Raw genomic sequence first — 19,649 nt, forward strand, 5'->3', positions numbered from 1 at the left:
CAACAGGACCTTCCTCTGCAGCTTCGGGACAAATTGGACCCGAGATTAAAGGGTCGGAGTTTAACTCGAGGTGACTGCGTTCATTCGTATGCAAATGGAATCTATAAAACTCTGCTTTCCGGGGTATTCTTTAAAGGCTTTTACCTCCGGGTGGGCGGGAAAGACTAAAGTTTCTCTTCCTCCTCTCTCATTTTCCACCTGCCCGTTGAACAGAATGCCAAACTAAGCTCCAGGCCACTGGTGCCATTAAAGAAACTCTATAAAAAAAAAAAAAAAAAAAGCAAAACAACAAAATGCCTATGGGCAATATTCACCTTTCAATTTATAAGCCCTGTGATGGGGTTAAAAATTGATTATAGATGGAAGTCATTACTGCCAAACAACATTGAAATCCAGCTTATTGCTCGATGCCATATGTTCAGATGAACTCAAAGATGCAGACAATTCTTCGGGGTTGAAGTACTTCTGCTCCATTCATGACCTTGGTCCAGATCTGGAGCCATGAATGAGTGTAAAAGCTAGAAGCAACTGTGTTTGTTAGGAATATGTTCAGCAATAAGTAACAGAAAATTTGGCCAAGAGTGACTTCAACAGATAGGAAATTATTTTTTTCCTGTAACAAAGATGTTCAGGAGCAGGTAGTGAAGGATAATGCTATCTGGGCTTCAGCCTTTCTGATCCACCTTACTCAGCATTTTGGTATTTAGCCTCATCTTTCTCATAACTGCACATCTGTGATCAAGTAGAAAGAAGTAGAAAAGGGGCGCATCAGCTGCTCTATTCACCTGTTAGAAAAAAGCAGCTTTTCTAGAAACCTCCTCTGTAGGATTTCCCTTCAGACTCATTGGTCAAAACTGTGTCACATGACTGCCCCTAGCTGCAAGGGAGGCTGAGAAATGGAGTATTTTTCTGTTCAGCCTCTGTGCTGGAGGAGAGCCAGGAAGAATGGGCCAGAGAATGGGCCAGGTGTGTGCGAGTTAACACACAGTGGCTAGCAAGACCCTGCAGAGGAACTCTTTTCCAATACGCTCATTGTACAGATGACCAAACTGAGTTTCAGAAATGGGATATAACTTGGCCAAGGTCCTGTAACAAGATGAAGTTAGAGCCAGATGTGGAGCCTGGGTCCCCTAACTCCCTGTCCAGAAAGCTGCCCACTGGACCACGCCATGGTTGTATTTGACAGAGTCTGTGACGGAAGCTCTGTGGAGGAAGTAGGATGTCATCCAGAAAGTGAGGTGATGGATGTGAAACTCTCAGCAGTGGGCAGAAGACATGGTAGCTTCCTCTTGCGCTTTCCTTCCTCCCTCCTGAAGATTCTGAGATAATTCAGCGTGAGTCCCAAAAGCCAGGCCAAGTCAAATCAGGCCTCTGAGTCCCCCGCTGCTGTGTAGATTGTTTAGCTTCTCGTCCTTTGGCACATTAACGTTGGTGTCCGTTATAATGGAAGCAATCTCATGACGAGCGCCATGATAATGTAGAATTGCCACGTCGTTAATGTGCTGTTCTTGTCTTCTGTCTCCTTCTGTTATTGGGCCAAACAGAAGTATTCTGCTGTTTCTCTCTGCAACATCTCCACAGAAGTCCTGAAAGTCATCAATGCCACGGAGGAGTTGATAGCAGAGTCGACAGGGCCCTGGGAGTTCCCACCTGGCCCTCCTGACAGAGAGAAGGGGACATTTCCTCTTGGGACAGACCAAGTGAGACTGGATGAGCAGCTGACCTCCCTGGAAGAAAACGTAAGATGGTGTGGATGTGCCTTGTCCGGGGCAAGTCTGTGTGAAGCAGCAGCTGATGGAGTTATAACTCGTCACAAAGAGTGCAAGGGCACACACATACACACCCCCACCACCAGAGCAAATACATTCTCAGGAAGGGTCTTGGGCTGGGGTCCTGCCTACAAGTGATTTGCTAGGGAAGTGCTCCCAGGATAGGCTAGGAAGGGAGGGAGGAAAGAAAGGGAGGGGGAAGAAGCCAGGTGAAGGTATGATCTTAGACAAAGAGTAGCTTTAATCTGCTCCTGCAGGGAACTCGGGGATTTAAGTTGCCTCTCAGAGTTGTCTGACCTAAGACAAAGGAAAGGGCCCTTCCTACAGCCAGCAGGCTCTCCATTCTCTTTGTGTGCAGCAAGGTGTCTACAGTAGCCCAAAGACAGTCTTGTGTGTAGATTTGGGCTATTGGGAACAAAGGCACACTGAAGCTTGGGGGTGGGGAGTGGGCATGGATGGGGCTATGCAGAGACTATCAAAGGGATGTGTGGGGATCCAGGTAGAGCGTGGCCAGCGCCGTTGTAGGAGATGAGAGTAGCTGCCCACAGAACTCAGGTTACGATGACAACTGGTCTTCCCTGCTTCTCAGATAAGTCTGCTGGGAATAGAGTTTTCTATCCTTCCAACTTGTGAGGACAGAAAGAATGTCATAGATTCTTAACATGTAAATATCCACAATCATTGCTGAGCATTTCCATAAAGGTCCAATGAGAATTTTCCAGCAACGCAGACCAGGGGCGACACAGAGTCCCCATCACCAGCTGGCATAGTCCTGCCCACGAAACGGGTATCAGACCAAGTCGGCTGATTCCATCTTTGCAGACCCAGCTGACTGAACCCTGGTGTGGGGGTGCGCTAACGCTGTTCACAGAAATCAGGAACTGTTCTTAGAGGGAATTTTTGCTAAAAGTTGAAACATCAAATCAAAATACCTCAAAGTTTTACCCCCCAAAAAGCCAATCTTTGTTTCACTTTAAAAATTGAAGAGTTCTCCCTTTGGATTCCGCTGAAACCTAAGCGTGAATCGATCAAAGCGCATGCCTCACTCTGCGGGACTTTCTGTCACCCATTTGTCTTCCCTTCGATCGGCATCATTGACACTTGGGGTTAGTAATTCTTTGTCATAAGGGGCTGTCCTACACATTGTAGGATATTTAGTAGCATCTCTAGTCCCTCCCCGTTAGATGCCAGGAGCAGCACCTTCCTAGTTGTTTTTGTTTTTTTTTATTGATTTTTAGAGAGAGAGGGAAATGGGGAGGGATAGAGAAATGGAAACATCGATGAGAGGAACATCATCTATCAGCTGCCTCCTGCCGGGCCCCTCCTAGTTGTTTTTTTTTTTTTAAATATGTTTTTATTGATTTCAGAGAGGAAGGGGGGGGCGGAGAGAAACATCAATGCTGAGAGAGAATTTCTGATCAGCTGCCTCCTGCATGTCCCCTACTAGGGATGGAGCCTGCAACCTGGGCATGTGCCCTTGACCAGAATTGAACCTGGGACCCTTCAGTCCGCAGGCTGACACTCTACCCACTGAGCCAAACCAGCATAGTACCCTACTAGTTTTGACAATCAAAAATGTCTCCAGCCCAGCTGCGACTGCTCAGTGGTTGACCTATGAACCAGAAGGTCACTGTTTGGTTCCTGATCAGGGCACATGCCCAGGTTGTGAGCTCAATCCCCAATAGGGGACATGCAGAAGGCAGCTGATCAATGATTCCCTCTCATCATTGATGTTTCTCTCTCTCCCTCTCCCTTCCTCTCTGAAATCAACAAAAAAATGTTTTTTAAAAAATTGTCTCCAGACATTGTCAAATGTTGGAAGGGGCCCTGTGGGGAGGCGGGGACACAATCACTCGCAGGTTGGGAACCAGACTTATACATTCCTGTACACGGGGCCTGCTGGCTCCATCTGTGGCTCTAGCCCTCGGCCACGGCCTGGCGCACACTGGAGGGGCCCAGAGAATGCTCATCTGAAGTAGGGTTTCATCCGATGAATGGAGTCCTTTGTGAAGAAATGATTACGCCTCACGTGCAGGGCCTCCCTTCCTTCACTGTGTCTGTCATTCAGTTCTTTCAGTGCTGGCCGTCCCAAAACGGCCCTGACCCCGGACACGCTGCACTGAAAAGGTTAAAGCCATGGTTCTCAACCTTCTGGCCCTTTAAGTACAGTTCCTCATGTTGTGACCCAACCATAACATTATTTTCGTTGCTACTTCATAACTGTAATGTTGCTACTGTTATGAATCGTCATGTAAATATCTGATATGCAGGATGGTCTTAGGCGACCCCTGTGAAAGGGTCGTTCAACCGCCACAGGGGTCGCGACCCACAGGTTGAGAACCACTGGGTTAAAGTGAAGATAATGTTTCACTGGCAAAGGGTTGCTTTTTTTTTTTTTTTTTTTTTTTTACAAAGTATGCTATAAAAAACGTGTGAAGTAATCAGGATTTAAGTGATAATGGTCAGTCCCCGAGGCACACTTAATGCAAAGAGCTCAGCACAGCACGCCTTTCTCTTCCCGCAAGGAGCTTGTTGAAGAAAGTCCTTGTCCGAGTTTTCCTAAGATCTTTTCATGGTGCCTTGTTTCTCTCCCTGGGTTTGTTAACACTTTCGGTGTGAAACGCACCCTCTTACCCCCTGATCCAGGATGTCACCGATCCCCGCAGGGACAGGACGGAAGCTCACAGGCCAGGGTTTGTAAAGTACCGCTCCCCTGCCCAGCCCCTGGAGGCTGCCTCTCCTGTCCCCAAAGAGTTAACTGCCTTCCTCCTCCTCCCCTTTCCCCGCTCCAGCTGCCAGCTTCACCTCAGAAGCAACCTTTGAATTTGAGGGGGTTTGAGTCCAAGAAGGGCTGGTTTTTCTTTATCTCTTTACTTCAGTGATCACAGCGCCAGAACAGGCTGCTTGGCTCTGCGGGTTCCAGATGGAATTCATCGAGCGAGCGCGGCGGGAGAGGGCAGGGCTGCTTCTCAGGCTGGCCGCTGGGCGCAGCCGATTGCATTAAGCCCAGCTTTTGTCTGGCTCTTCTAAAGAGCGCCCCTCCGGCCTCCGCGCCTTCCCCTTTGTGCCGAGGAAGCCGGGGACAGTCAGAAATAGAAGCGGCGACACTTACTCTCGCCTTCTGAACGTCCGCTGCCACAGACCAGGACTCCTAGATGAAAGAGATCGTTGGCTTAAGAATGTTTCGCCTTTAAAAATACCTCTGAAGGCTTCAGAGCTGCCTAAGATAAAAATGTCACATTCTGATGCCGAATCTCCAGTTTTCATAAACTGCCTTGTTCATCCATTTAATTAGAGGGAGGCATGGGGATTACAGAATCCCCTTCGTCTCTCGGCTTTGACACGTCTCACCTGCTGTTGGAGCCAGCCCTGTGAAATCGGCTCTTTCTTCCCAAAAGGCAGGAGGAACCTGGGCCAACCCCAGCCTCCCCTGCGCACACAGTGGGGCTTCGGTTTCTTGGGTTGAATGCCTGGGTCTCTCGGTGCTCTTGCTGAGAGCTGTGAAGTATAGGGCTCCGTTGTGCCGGTTGGGGTCTGGCTGGAAGAGGAGAGTTTCCGGAAAGGATGAGTAACGGGGGTGTGCTCAGGGTTAAGGGGTGCTGAACCATCCAGAGAGTAGCCATAGGAGGAAGCCGACACCAGCCCTAAGCAGTGTAGCCCAGGGAGAACTGGATTCTGGAAGAGCGCCCCCTAGTGGAAGCTGTCAGCCTGGGGCCCAGGCAAGGAAGGCTCTAACTTCTGTCTTCTCCTGCCTTTGATATTTTGCTGGTGTCTCCCCTTGGCCAAACCCATCCCAGTCAGCAGGCGAGCCTTGGTGATGAAGTTCATGTAGACCAGCCCTATAGAAAACAAAGCAGGGCAGAGAGGATGGAAAATGTATTCAGGGGTCAATAGGGAACCACTGAGCATGACCATTCTTGGGCCTGTGGGTAAACACTAGGGACCAACAAGGGCCACCCTGTGAGTGGGAGGGACCAGTCGGCTCCCTCACCCTACATCCCCATCTGAGCACCGTTCTTGTTCTTATCTTTGCTAAATGACAGCGACAGCCTGAGGTACCCCTAATTCCCAGCCACAGAGGCCATGGAGGCACCATCCAAACTTCCCTTTTAGCTCTGTCCTGTAACTCTCAGCAACACCAAATATGTTAGCCATGTATTCTGCAACCAGTGGCAGCTGCCCCACCAGGACCCAGCTCTGCCCCAGAATCCAGGACCAGACAAAGATGTTGGTCCTCCTCCTCCTCAAGGCTCTCGTAAACCCCACAGCCCAGGAGAGCATGATGCACTTGAACTGTGCTTCTCAGATGGTTCTCTGACCTCCGAGAGCAAGGAAAGAAAGACTGTCCCTTAGTGTCTTACATCCCCTAAAGTGGGTTTCCTGGAAGCCAAACCCAATAAGATGCTCTAAGATCAAATAAGTTTGAGAAGCCTGTATGTTAGTACATGAAAGACCGAGAAGTCCTACAGTAAAGAAATCTGCTTAATTCTCTTTATGACCACAAAGTCCTTTTTTAATGAAACATCTGTTCTCCTCCCTTGAGCCATTTTGAGAAAGACTTGCTGAACCAGGACCAATCAGTGGGGTCATTGTCATCAGTGATTAGGGTATGGAGAAGACAGACTACTCAGACATGGTAACCATAGTTTTCACCAAAAATGGGCCTGTATTAAGCAAGCAATTCCGGGTTAATGTTTTTCAGTGGGTTATTTTTTAAGGTTAGAATAACATTTTCATTATATAACATGCTAAATGTTGTTATTTCAGCCCTGCATTTCAGAACCAATGTCATGTCATCCTCGAACCCAGTGGTTCTCAACCTTCCTAATGCCACGACCCTTTAATACAGTTCCTCATGTTGTGGTGACCCCCAATTTCATTGTGACAAATTGAACATAATTAAAGCATAGTGATTAATCACAAAAAAATTATGTAATTATATATGTGTTTTCCGATGGTCTTAGGCGACCCCTGTGAAAGGGTCGTTCGACCCCCAAAGGGGTCGCGACCCACAGGTTGAGAACCACTGCACCACATTAATTCTAGTACCTGTATGTCAAAGTTTGACATGTAAAAGTCATAACATTCCAAACAGGATTACCAGAGCCTCACAGGGCAGGGTGGATTAAGGCATGGGGTCTGGCATCAGCCCGCCAGAGCTCAAAACCAGGCTCCACCACTTCACAGCTAGGAGACCTGGAGAAGTCCCTGAACTTCTAAGACACAATGTTCTCACCTCTAACACGGTGATGGTACTGGTACCTCCCTCAAGGGTTTATGCGGTGAGCATTAAATAAGTCGCACAAAGCCCTTCGTTCAGACTTGGCTCAATAACTATGTGTCGTTGTCATCATCACCATCATTGTCCTGCCGGCGCCGCCACCTTAGCTGTAAGCGCCTGTCTAGCCGGTGTCTGTGCCAACCCACAGAATCTCTCCTGGTGCCAGGAAAGCAGGGACACAGAGCAAAAGATGAACCTTCTGGCCTTTCGCTTTGTCTTGGGTCCGCAGAGCTGAGCTCACGGCTGTGCCTCCCCCGCAGGTGTACCTGGCAGCAGGCACCGTGTACGGACTAGAAGGCCAGCTGAGTGAGCTGGAGGATGCCGCCCGCTGCATCCACAGTGGCACTGATGAGACCGAACTGGCAGATCTGGAGGACCAGGTGGCCACGGCTGCAGCCCAGGTCCACCATGCTGAGCTCCAGGTAAGGACGCTCCTCTCTGCCCAGATGGGCGATCGCCGAGCAAAAGGAGAGAGCACCCTATCTTCCACAAGAATCATTTCGAAGTCCTTTTATCTCTCAGTTCCCGCATTTCCAGCTCAGTTGCATGGATATGATCCTTCAGGGTGGATTCCTTTTAAAGTGCAGCCTTCCTTTGCCCAAATTCTAGCCTTAATAATATATCAGACTTCTCTTTAAAACCTATGCCACTTAGGGTTAAGGTTTAGCAGGAAGAAATATTATTTATGGATGTTTGGGAAGATATTGTCGTAATAATTAGTTACTCCTGCTTCCAGATTTTCCTAGGCTTAAATTATTGGGGCCAAATTTTATGGCAGGAAATCCTGGAATCCAAAATATCCTATGTTTGAATGTGCCTATTAATTTGTTATTCATGTCTGAATTTTACAATGTTGTTATTAATAGCTAATGTCCAGTCTGCCTTACTCTGTGCCAAGGGTTGTACTAAGGATGCCGTCCACTGCATTATACAGGGTCACCATGTGGGCGTTCCTGGGGAAAGTCTCTCTTAACTCTTAGTGTCGGGAAAAGCGATTCTCCTGAGTGCTTGGTCTTCCTCTTGTGGACATAGACGCCTACACTGATCTCTTTGCTTTGGCTTCCAGGAAACTCAGAGCAGGAAACTCCTCTTCTACCAAGTTGAAGGGTTATTGGGCAGGCAGTCTTGGGCGTAAAGTGGAATATAACGAGATGGATGGATGGATGGATGGATGGATGAGTGGATGGATGGATGGATGATTGGATGGATGGATGAGTGGGATGGATGGATGGATGGATGGATGGATGGATGGATGGATGGATGGATGGATGGATGGATGGATGGATGGATGAATGGATGGATGAGTGGATGGATGGATGGATGGATGGATGGATGGATGGATGGATGGATGGATGGATGGATGAATGGATGGATGAATGGATGAGTGGATGGATGGATGGATGGATGGATGAGTGGATGGATGGATGAATGGATGAGTGGATGGATGGATGGATGGATGGATGGATGGATGATTGGATGGATGGATGGAAAGAAGGATAGATGAATAGTGGATAGATAGATAGACAGACAGACAGATAGACAAGACATAGGCAAAAATCAACCCTCAGTAGTCTCCTCTCTCTTTGTCCTTTGCCCTATGGACTAAACTTGAAAAATTAACCCCTTCTTATCCAGCACCTGGTAGTGAGCAAACAGGAGGCCAGCAGTTTGCTCTCCCATTGAGCTGTCTCCCAGGGCCCTCTGAGCAAGGCCCTCTGTCAAAACTGCTTCCAGACAAGATGGTGGGCACCTAATCCACACCAGTTGCAAATGACTGATAAAGGTTTAGTCTGCAACCTTTCTCAGAGGCTTGTGCAACTTATTGGGCTATAAACCAAAGCAATGCAGCTCTCAGGAAACTTGAGGAGTCAGACAGGAAGGCTTCTGGGAGCCCGAGAGGGGCAGGGGTTGCACAGCGGCCCCTCTGGTGGTGGCTGCAGGACAGCTATACTTGCATTCTTTCACCAGCTGCCACAGGCTTGGCCTTCACCTACCTCCTCTTCTCTTTCTGACCAAGGCAGGCCCTCCTCGGGGCGAGAGGAAGCATCTCCCGAATTTGCTGACTTTTCAGTCCTCTCTGCACTTCTTATAGCACCTGTCCCAGGAGGCTTTGTCCAAAGAAGCTCTCAGGAAATGACAGCAGAATTAGAGTTTGTCTTGAGTGGCACAAACACGTTGAGGGATGGGGAAGGCAATGGGGACCTCGAGGTGGAGCACACACATGGCTGCTGGGCCTACGTTCAGGTTACTTATTTCATGCCCCAGCACCACTCAGTCTGCGCCGTGTCAGCAGGTCAACTGTGACCCCCACCTCCTCCCTCAGCTCTGCCAGTCTTCTCCCGCCCCTTCCACCGCCTCCCATGCCAGCCTTGGCAAGGCCCCTGAGAATGTGGCCAGAGCAGGAACACTGGTATCAATTCCAGTGTCCGCCCCAGACCAGCTGTGAGAGGGTGGGTATATTACTTATCCCTCTGAGCCATGGTTTCCTCATCTATACAACCAGGGAACGGTTTCCCATGTCACTGGATTACGCATGAGTTCATGAATGAGGCACACTTAGCATAATGATGTGACAGGACATAATAATGCCATTTTCTAAGAGTAGGGACTGTGTCTTCTTTATCCCGGGGACAGGGATGGACCAGGTTCTTTCTGGCACTGAGTGGGCTCTTGCTCTCTATTTGCCTTAAGACACTGTTGGAAGGAAATCTGAGCTCCTTCCTACCTTCCGATGTTATAGTCAAGGAAACTGATGCCCAGAGAGAGGACAGAGTTTCTCAGTAGGAAAGATGGACTTGAGCCGGGAGTCCCTCCTAAAGCTCAGAGCTGTGGTTTTGGATTTGTGATGCCATGGAAAAATGAAGCGGGACTTTCAAAGCGCACACCAAGTGTTACCTCCCACGGAAGCCTCCCCTGACCACCCACCCCAGATGGCCTGGGCCAGGCGTCCCCAAGTGCCATGGGCTCCCATTTATCCCGAGGGGTACTCTGACGTAGCTGACATGCTCCTGAGCCACCAACTAGAACTTTAAACTTACAAAGAATAGCCTGTGTTTTATTTTCTCACTATAGCAGTAGATGTAGAAGTTGAATGAATAAATGAGCATATATCAAAGCAGATTTGTTCTTTTTTTTTAATGTTTTTATTTATTAGAGAGAGAAAGGGGGGGTGAGATGGAGAGAAACAACAATTGGCTGCCTCCTGCACACCCCCTACTGGGGATCAAACCTGCAACCTGGGCATGTGCCCTGACTGGGGATTGAACTGGCGACCTCTCGGTGCATGGGCTGATGCTCAATCAACTGAGCCACACCGGCCAGAGCAAAGCAGATTTATTCTTTATCGATTTATAACACTTTAAACAAAGAGTCTCCCCACCTGTGCTTTCTTCCTACTGATGCTGTCTTTCTGCCACATGAAGATTTCTGATATCGAGAGCCGGATCTCAGCCCTGACCATTGCCGGACTCAACATAGCGCCGTGCGTGCACCTCACCAGGAAGCGGGAGCAGAAGCAAAGGAACCAGGTGCGTTCGTCCCGCGCTCCTTCTGTGGAAAATGTGGAAGGTAACGTTTTCGGGCTTTGAGAAGGTGTGTTGACTGCTATGTTCTGTTTGTAGGTGCAAACAATAGACACATCAAGACAGCAGAGGAGGAAACTGCCTGCCCCACCGGTGAGAGGTGAGCTAAATGGAAACCACAAAGCAGCCAACGGATTAAGCGTGACTCTCTCACTTTGAGTGACTCAGAAATCTGGGTTTGAGGAGCGGATCCAATGGCAGGTTCTCACCTGGAGTTGCTCTTGTGGACGGTCTTTCTCAACTTGGATCCCCCAAGAAGCAGACCCTGGGACAAGGATATGAGTGCAAGTAGTTTATCTGGGAGGTGACTGCAGTAAGCACTAGTGGGGAAGAGGGAAATGACTCAGAGAAGAAAGCCCACACAAGGTACTCAATACTGCTGGGAACTTCTGGGAGATGGTGCTGACTGCACCTCAGAGTTTCTTGCCCAAAGGGTATTTCAGCTCCCACCTATCACTGGCTGAAGGTTACTCCTGCAGGGCATTAGCTTCCTGGTACTTCTGACCTGCCTCGTGCATGGGCAACAGAGAGTGGCAGCACTTGCATAGGATGTGTCAGAAGGCACTGGAATATGACTGTCAGGGAGACGTGGGCAGGGCACCCAAAGCATCTAACCTGGAAGGGAATCTAGCGAGGCCAGGTGTGTCACCCTTATCCTGGACATTTTCAACAAGTTCTCTGGATTCAGGAGCCACATGATGACGATGATGGTGCCAAAGCAGAAATCCTAGATCTACAAAGTAGAACGGTAGGAAGTCAGCAGATACATGTTGAAGTCTTGGTTCCACCATTCGTTGTTAGACGGTTATTGAATGCCTACTTTGTGGTCCACCAAAACTTCTACAATTAAAATTTATTATAGATCCATGACACCTTGTTTGGAAGCCTTGGGTCAATATGTGTTTCAGAATTTCTTGGACATTAGGGGAGAGGGGTTTGGAAGGCAGGATGGAGAAGGTAAAGGGATTAAGCAAGTCACATTAGTAGGTACAGAGAGGTCACAGAGATGTGGACCACAGCCTAGGCCAGTGGTCAGCAAACTCATTAGTCAGCAGAGCCAAATATCAACAGTACAGCGATTGAAATTTCTTTTGAGAGCCAAATTTTTTAAACTTAAACTATATAGGTAGTACATTGTTATTAACTTAATTAGGGTACTCCTAAGGCTTAGGAAGAGCCACACTCAGGGGGCCAAAGAGCCGCATGTGGCTCGCGAGCCGCAGTTTGCTGACCACGGGCCTAGGGAATATAGTCAATAATATCGTGATAACGATGTGTGGGGCCAGGTGGGTGCTTGCAGCATCGGGGGAACTCTGTGACGTACATGAATTCCTGACTGCCATGCTGTACGTCTGAAACTAATGCAGAATGATATTGAGTGTAAACCGTAATTGGAAAAAAAGGTAATGATATATATACTGTATAATTTATAACAGCCTTCCCACCCCCGTACCCCCAGCCATGGTGTCATTAATATCCTGGCAAGAAGGCGTGAGAATGTTCACACTCAATGGGGTGGACAAGGACTTTAAAGGGCCACATGGCCATTCAAGTTACATTTTGCCATCAGACAGTTTTGGCTCCAAAGTTATAAATACAGGCACTTTTTAGAGCATTTTGTATTTCCAAATGGCAAATAAGAATTTATGAACTATATTAGATGATCTCTAAGCTACCTTTTCCCAGAAAGCTACTAATGACGCCCTATTTGGTTCACTGTGAAAAATGAACACAAAATAAAGCCACAGTCAGACCCGCGGACCAGAATGAGATTCCAGGCCCAGAACACAAGCCTGGGCAGTCTGGACACCTGGTCTTTCTTCCTTAACCGTCGGTCCAGCGCTGGGTGACATTCCCATTTGTTTCCTTTCAGCTGAAAAAATGGCGGTATCGTCAGCGACCACCACAAAAACATTCAACCGCAACTTCATTCTCCAAGGCTCCTCGCCAAACAGGAGAAGCACCGCCAAGGACTTGATGGTAAATGTCGTCTCTGTCTTAACACCCACCTCTTTCACTGGAGGTGGCACCTCCATTCTGTAGCCCTTCTGTCTGCGGCTTCCCTGGTTGAGCCCCAAGACCCATCCTTTCTGCATGGTGTCGTGGCCTGTCGGTGGGGGTGACGGGGAGCTAAGAGAGGCGACGAACACCCTGCCGGGCATTGCCAGCCTCTTTGATAGATGGACACAGCCCCTCAACTGCATAACCACCTCCTTGTAGGAACCAATTTTGATATAAGAGAAATGGAAATGTGGACACATGAATGTAAGGTCGGGTTGAGGTGCAGTGCAGGAGTTTTCATGCTGTTTTTGAACCATACTCACTCTTCCTTAAATTTCCCATTAGCCACTTGTGGTCCTGAAAAAAGGCAGCAACTGCCCCTAAATGAGGCAAAGAAAAGGACAGAAGATAATTTGCACAAACCCTGGAGGTCATATAGAGCTCGGGGAATCATAGATTATTTGCCTAAACACCCACATATGCTTCGGAATTTTGACGACCCAGCTAAACTGCCACAGTGGTACCATTATGCTACGGGCAGACAGTGTCTGGAGTGACAAGACCAAAGCAAGGACAAGTATAACCTTTGGCCTTTTATGCATCACCAGTCACACCCTTCCCCGTCCTCTTCCTCCTCATCTCCTGTCTCCGGAGTGCACTGGTAACGGCGCGGCGCGATGCTGGCCGTGCCCTTTAGAATTACAGCCACTGCACCTATGAAGCACCACGTGGCCATGGCCGGTGCAGGCTATTGCCTTTCCTTCGGGGGCCAGCCATTACCCTTGACCTTTCAAAGTTCAATTAACTTGCCCCTGGCCATTTCTTCGAAGAGCTAAAAGATTCATTATTACACTAAAAGGGCAGACCACTAGGGCTGGGGAAGGAACCTGTTATAAATCAGGTGGTTAAAAATAAATTACCTTTCGTGGAACTAGAACATAGAGCGGTGGTTGCTAGGGGCTGCAGGGACGGGGAATAGGAAGCACTTGCTCAGTAGGTGAGAGGTTTTACTTTACAGCGAGGGAAGCTTTTGAAACCACACAGAGGTGGTGGCGGCACACACTGTGAACATACGAAACGCCACTGATTTGTTCATTCCCAAAGGGTTAATTTTATAATAAGTTATTTATTTATTTCTTTGTTTAAAATATATTTTATTGATTTTTTAACAGAGAAGAAGGGAGAGAGATAAAGGGTTAGAAACATCAATGAGAGAGAAACACCGATCAGCTGCCTCCTGCACTACTGGGGATGTGCCTGCAACCCAGGTACATGCCCTTGACCGGAATCAAACCTGGGACCCTTGAGTCCGCAGGCCGACACTCTATCCACTGAGCCAAACCGGTCAAGGCAATAAATTATTTTTTTAAAATAAATTACCTTTAAATAACAGAGAGGTTAAAAATGAAAACATGGACAATATTTACTAAAGAAATGCAAACAAAAATGGAAATACTACTTTCAAGCAAAGTAGAATTTACGACAAGAAGCATTTACAGAGAAAAAACAAAAAGGGAAGGTGTTTTAATTTTGGTGAAATAAGTCAACTCATGAGCCTTCCTTGCTTTGGCAAACAATAGAGCAAAACAATTTATTATGCCATGGTTGGTGACTTTAAAATTCCCGTAATTAGGATATTTACTTAACTGTGTACTTTATAGAAGGTTCACTTTCTTTCCAACCATCGATGGGCCGTTTATAAAAACTGATTTTATACCAGCTACAAAGAAAATCTCAATGAATTCCAAAAAGTAGACAGTATAAAACTACCTTCTGTGACACCAATGACAAAAATAACCTAGAACAGTACACTGTTGAATAGAACTTTCTAAAATAATGGAAAGGCCACATGTGGTAGCCGCATGTGGCTATGAGCACTCCAAATATGGCCACTGCCTTGGAAGGACTGATGTTTACATTTTCATTTAATTTTAACCTAAATGTAAACAGCCACAAGTAGCTAGTGGCTACCCTATTGGACAGGGCAAATCTAGAAAATTAGAACAAAAGTAAAAGTAAACAAAAACCCTATTCTGATTTATACAGCATACACAACTATACATTTATGCAAACATGCACATGTGCACACTCTGACACACACATTTCCAAGGAACTATGAACTAAAGAGAAAAGTAAATCCACAGAGCACTTAGAAAATGAAAACATTACATATATTAAAACAAATGGGGTCTGTATAAAACTATACTAGTCATATTTATATCAAATGTTTTTTGTTATTAGAGAAGCAAAACTAATGAAATAGACATTGAATTCTAGACATCAAAGATAAATGCGATAAATGCAAAAACCAATTAATTAAAACCAGAGAACTATAGAAATTTATAATTGAAGAGTTTGTGCTTTAGAAAAATATAAAATAGAATTTCTTTGTAAACCAAATCAAGAAAAAAATAAATAAAATAAAAACAAAACTATAAAAGAGATGTAAATTTTAAAATTTAAATATATAAATGTGATATAAATCAATGCTAATAAATTTTAAAGTCATAATTCTAATAAAATCAGAATATTTGTGAAAAATAATTAAAGAAATAAAAATTTTAAATTGATTAAACCTTCAGAAAAAGATTCTCTGGCTAAGTGATTTAGCTGATAAATTTTGAAGGAACAGTTAATTTCCATGCAATATAAAATGTTTCAGAGCAAAAAAAATTAGAAACTAAAAGATATGTTGTGAAGCTACTATAACCTCAAGTACCAAAGCCTAACATGGCTGGTGAGTGTGTACACATGCTCCATGTTCACACACACACACACACACACACACACACACACATTCACATAGACATAAATACAGAGATATACACAAACCACACACTAATTGTATTTCTTCAGAGAAATGATGCATACTAAGTAAAATATGAACAAATTAGACACAGAAGAACATTAAATAATAAATTACCAGATAAATTTTACAGGAATGCAAGGATACCTTTAATATTGAGATACTGATAAGTCACATAAATAATTGAATAAGAAAAGTCATTTCTCCTATTAATTTATAGTTTAATCCAATTCTCATAAAAATCTCAGTGGGACTTTTTTAAGGTTTATGTAGGAATAAATCAGAAAAAATAGACAAAAGCATTTTGCAAAGTTAAAGTGATTTTCCTGCCAGATTTTCAAACAAATTAAAAGCTGTAAAGCAGCGATTTTCAACCTTTTTCATCTCTGGGCACACATAAACTAGTTACTCAAATTCTGCGGCACACCAAAATTACATATTTTTTGCCAATCAGACCAAAAAATAGGTATAATTTTGATTAAGTCACACTGGATGGCTATTGTTGTGTTGGCTGTTATCATTTTTTTTATTTGACAATCTAAGGGAAGGGCGGTCAGTGCCCCTGACTAAATATCCAGGGATTGCATGTTTTAAAAATCCTTGCTGCATAATGGTAGAAAATTGCTTCTATAAAGGAATTACTGATGAATGGAATAGATGAGAAAGCTCAGATACAGTGCAGGCACATAGAAAATGTGTTATGTGAATTTTTTAAAGCTTAGGAACTAGGAGGGAAAGTATAGATTTTCTTTTTTTAATGTGCTTGGGAGATTGGCCAAGGGGGTGGTAGTGGGAAGGGCACCAACTTGCCTCAGGAGTCCATATACCCAAATAAATTTCAGGTGGATTAAAATGCACATGGTAAACATGCATCACTTTTTAAATATTGTGAACAATGTAACCGGTCAATGAGCATGAATACCTATTGAGACATAAAAAAGCAGCAGTCGTTTTCCAGGCCTCTCCTCCCTTCTGCCACGTGGCTGACCGTGTGCTCCCTGTCTTGCCTCAGGAGCCCACTCTGGAATCCGCTGTGATGTATTAGCGCCACGGAGCTCCACTGCCAGTGACCCACTGCCTCCGGCGTACACGACAGTGCCTTGACCCAACAGCCATTGAATACTATATGGATCTCCACCTGAGGAGAGGGCCTGGGGAGCCACGGTGCGCAGGGCTGTCCTGATACCTCACCCAGAGAGCGGTCCCAGACATCGGCATGGCGGTCTTGCCCGCTCTCTGCCTTAGGCTCCCAGGAGAAGCCAGGACAGAAAACCGAGATGCTGGCTTCCGACAGTAGAGTTCCACGTCCAAAAATGCATCATGTCCCTGTCTGCTTTGCTACTGTATGTTGTCTTTGTGATCTTTTTTTTTTTTTTAATCCTTTTGCTTCAACTAAAATGACATAACAATTTGTCCAAAGAAAAATGGTTGGGTGGGGGTGGGGGTGGGGGCGGAGGGAAGGGAGATGGGTATTTTCATTTAATTCATCATCAGTTCTTACTAATCTCTCACAAGCATCTTATCTTGCAAATGCTAAGGGGAAAGATGAAAATGCCCCTGTGTGAGCACGAGGGACTGTCACAATTGGAGAGTGCTCGCCCATCAAGGATGCAGGTCTCCCTTTAGCCACTTCCTCCCTGCTAGGCCCCCAGCCCGCCGCACCACCAGTCATTCTCATTGCTTTGCGATCACCAGCCACAGAATAGAAAGCTCTGCCTCACCCATGCCACGCCCAGGCCCATTTGAAACTATGGCTCATTGAGAATTTAGGTTCTTCCTTGGACTTCTGAGACTTTCCCCACTCTGGAGTGGAGAGGGGCTTGAGAAAGCCCATCACTGGCTTAACTTTAGGGCACTGTCCAGAACCAACGTGACAGTGACGTGGGTTAGCGATGACCGCCGCTAAATGAGGTGTCTGTCGCTCAATGCACTGTCGCAGGCTAGAGCCACATGAGAAAATGTTGTCCTCCAAAATTTACTTCCCAATAAATATTCAGCCAAAGTAGTAAAATGACCATAAAGACAAAAATAGTTAAGGAATAGCCAGAAAACTTCCAGGACAAACTGTGAATTTAATGGACACAGAGTTGATACTCACTCTGTTTCAGGTCTCAAATGCATGACTATGTAGACTGTGTTTATAAAAGCAAATGGAACTGGAATTTCACTCGATTGATCATTCTGCTGATAGATTCTGAATCTAAGGAAGAAGGCAAAGATGGGAGGCAAGGGAATAGTGTGACTGATGTTTATTATCCTCGTTTTAATGCTTAGAGCAGCCCTATGCAAAGGGTACCGCCATTTTGTTTATATGTGGAGACTGAGGGCCATGGACGTTAATTTGCGAAGTCACACCTGGAAGCCTAGTTAGAATGCCTCACGCCGAAGAGCCTCCCTCCCTCTCTGTTGTTCCAACGGCTACGCTCTTTTGCTGGTAGGCACATCCCCAGACCTGACTTGCTGCTGAAATGTGTGTTGTGGTGCATTCCTGATGGGGGTCTCTCTATCTTCCAATAATTATTCTTGCTGATGCTGTGTATGTCTCCTCCAACAGAAATAATGCCTTGGAAATAAAGTCAATCTTTGGTCTTTTGCTCTGTTGGTATGGTTCAAAGCAAACAAATTCAAATTTGAAAAACACAACAGAAAAGATCTGGTTCCAAATAGAACGTTTTCTTTAGGAGGCATGAAAAGCAGTTATTGTTGTGTTACAGTGTTAAAATATTCAGTTTTCCTTGACGAAAATGTGTACTGTGTGAGCCTTGCAAAAAAAAAAAAAAGAAGAAGAAGAAGAAGAAGAAGAAGAAAAGAAGAAGTCTGCTCTATGGCATTTGAATTTTTATAAAGGTTTCCTTGTGCCAAAAAAAGTGCAAAGATTTAATTTACTATTAAAAACCATAAGTATATGTTATAGTTCCAGAAGAATTATTTTGTCATCAAGTGATTTTGATCTTCAGTGTCAATATTTATATTTAGATTAATTTTTATAAATGAAAATATTTTAATGGTTTGAGAAAATGAGGATGACAGGACCATTTCTGTGATGACCTCTGAAAGTTATGCTTGCCTTCACGCTATATGCACATTGCCGAGAATTACTGTCAGGAGAAATGATAAAGAAGTAAAAGTCATTTATGAAAATAATGTTGGTAGGAATGTGATTTTTGTGTGTTTGTTTTTCGGTTAGGAAAGGCTGGGAGAGGAGAGGGGCTAGGGAAAGAAGTCAATGGTTAGTCACCAGAGGGGCCAACGTTCAAAGTCACGGTTGCCTCGTACCCCAGTCCTTCCAGTCACCTCTCCATGCTTGTTCTCCTGAGAACAGAATTCCCAGCAATCACCTCTACTGAGTGACACCCAGGTAAGACCAGCAGTTCTCCAAGCAGGGGATCGGAGTGAGAAGACAGGAGCGGTAGTGTGATTGGGCCTCTGAGGGGACATTTTTGATCGCCATATCATGGAGTGGTCATACAGCGGCTGGTGGCCAGGGAGGCTCCTAAACATCCTACAGTGCACAGGACAGTCCCCCACAACAACGGTCATCCAACTCAAAACGTCAGGAGTGCTAAGCCTGGGCGTCCGTGGAGAAGCCCCTGCCAGTCTCTGCAGGGACTCTAGCTGAGCGGGAAGCAGGTCAGGAACCCCGCTGGAGTCCTGCACAGGCTCAGGGCCGCTGTTGCTCCTCTGTGTCTGGCCCCTCCAGAACACTGAAGCCAGACACTGTCCCCGGCCATCCCCACGTAAAATAGGAACCCTCCACTAACCTGGAATGAACGTGTGAATGAAAACACTATAAAAGCCAAGAGCCTTCTCCGCCTGGTGGGTTAAAGCAGTCCATAGAGCCCTGACTGGTTTGGCTCAGTGGATAGAGCATCAGCCTGCGGACTGAAGGGTCCACAGTCAAGGGCATGTACCTTGGTTAAGGGCACATCCCCAGTAGGGAGTGTGCAAGAAGCAGCTAAATCAATGTTTCTTTCATCGATGTTTCTAACTATCCCTCTCCTTCTCCCTTCCTCTCTGTAAAAAATCAATAAAATATATTTAAAAAATAATAAAGCAGCCCATAGAATCCCCTGTAAAAACACAGATTCATGAAGAAATCCAATCAACCCCTGTCCTCAATCTATCTTTCTCTGCACTGCCATTAGCGTGCCTGGCACAATGTTTGCTAAACACTCCCAACAAACAGGCTCACGTTTAAGTTGCCGGGGCAT

General features: G+C 45.9%; 1 protein-coding gene across 4 annotated transcripts in view; it reads left to right on the forward strand.

The window, feature by feature from the left end:
* The window catches only part of MYRIP (myosin VIIA and Rab interacting protein), a 163,296-nt gene extending 144,952 nt beyond the window's left edge, over positions 1-18,344 (forward strand). For all 4 annotated transcript variants that reach the window (XM_059664462.1, XM_059664461.1, XM_059664465.1 and 1 more), the window contains 6 exons: positions 1,545-1,739; positions 7,311-7,472; positions 10,473-10,577; positions 10,671-10,731; positions 12,505-12,611; positions 16,451-18,344. In XM_059664462.1, the coding sequence (XP_059520445.1) occupies positions 1,545-1,739; positions 7,311-7,472; positions 10,473-10,577; positions 10,671-10,731; positions 12,505-12,611; positions 16,451-16,483 (663 nt within the window). In that variant the 3' untranslated portion in view covers positions 16,484-18,344. The remainder of the gene's footprint in view (positions 1-1,544; positions 1,740-7,310; positions 7,473-10,472; positions 10,578-10,670; positions 10,732-12,504; positions 12,612-16,450) is intronic.
* Positions 18,345-19,649: the final 1,305 nt, after the last annotated feature.

The sequence above is a fragment of the Myotis daubentonii genome, chromosome 14 (genome assembly GCF_963259705.1).
Source record: "Myotis daubentonii chromosome 14, mMyoDau2.1, whole genome shotgun sequence".
In the NCBI taxonomy this organism is placed as follows: domain Eukaryota; kingdom Metazoa; phylum Chordata; class Mammalia; order Chiroptera; family Vespertilionidae; genus Myotis; species Myotis daubentonii.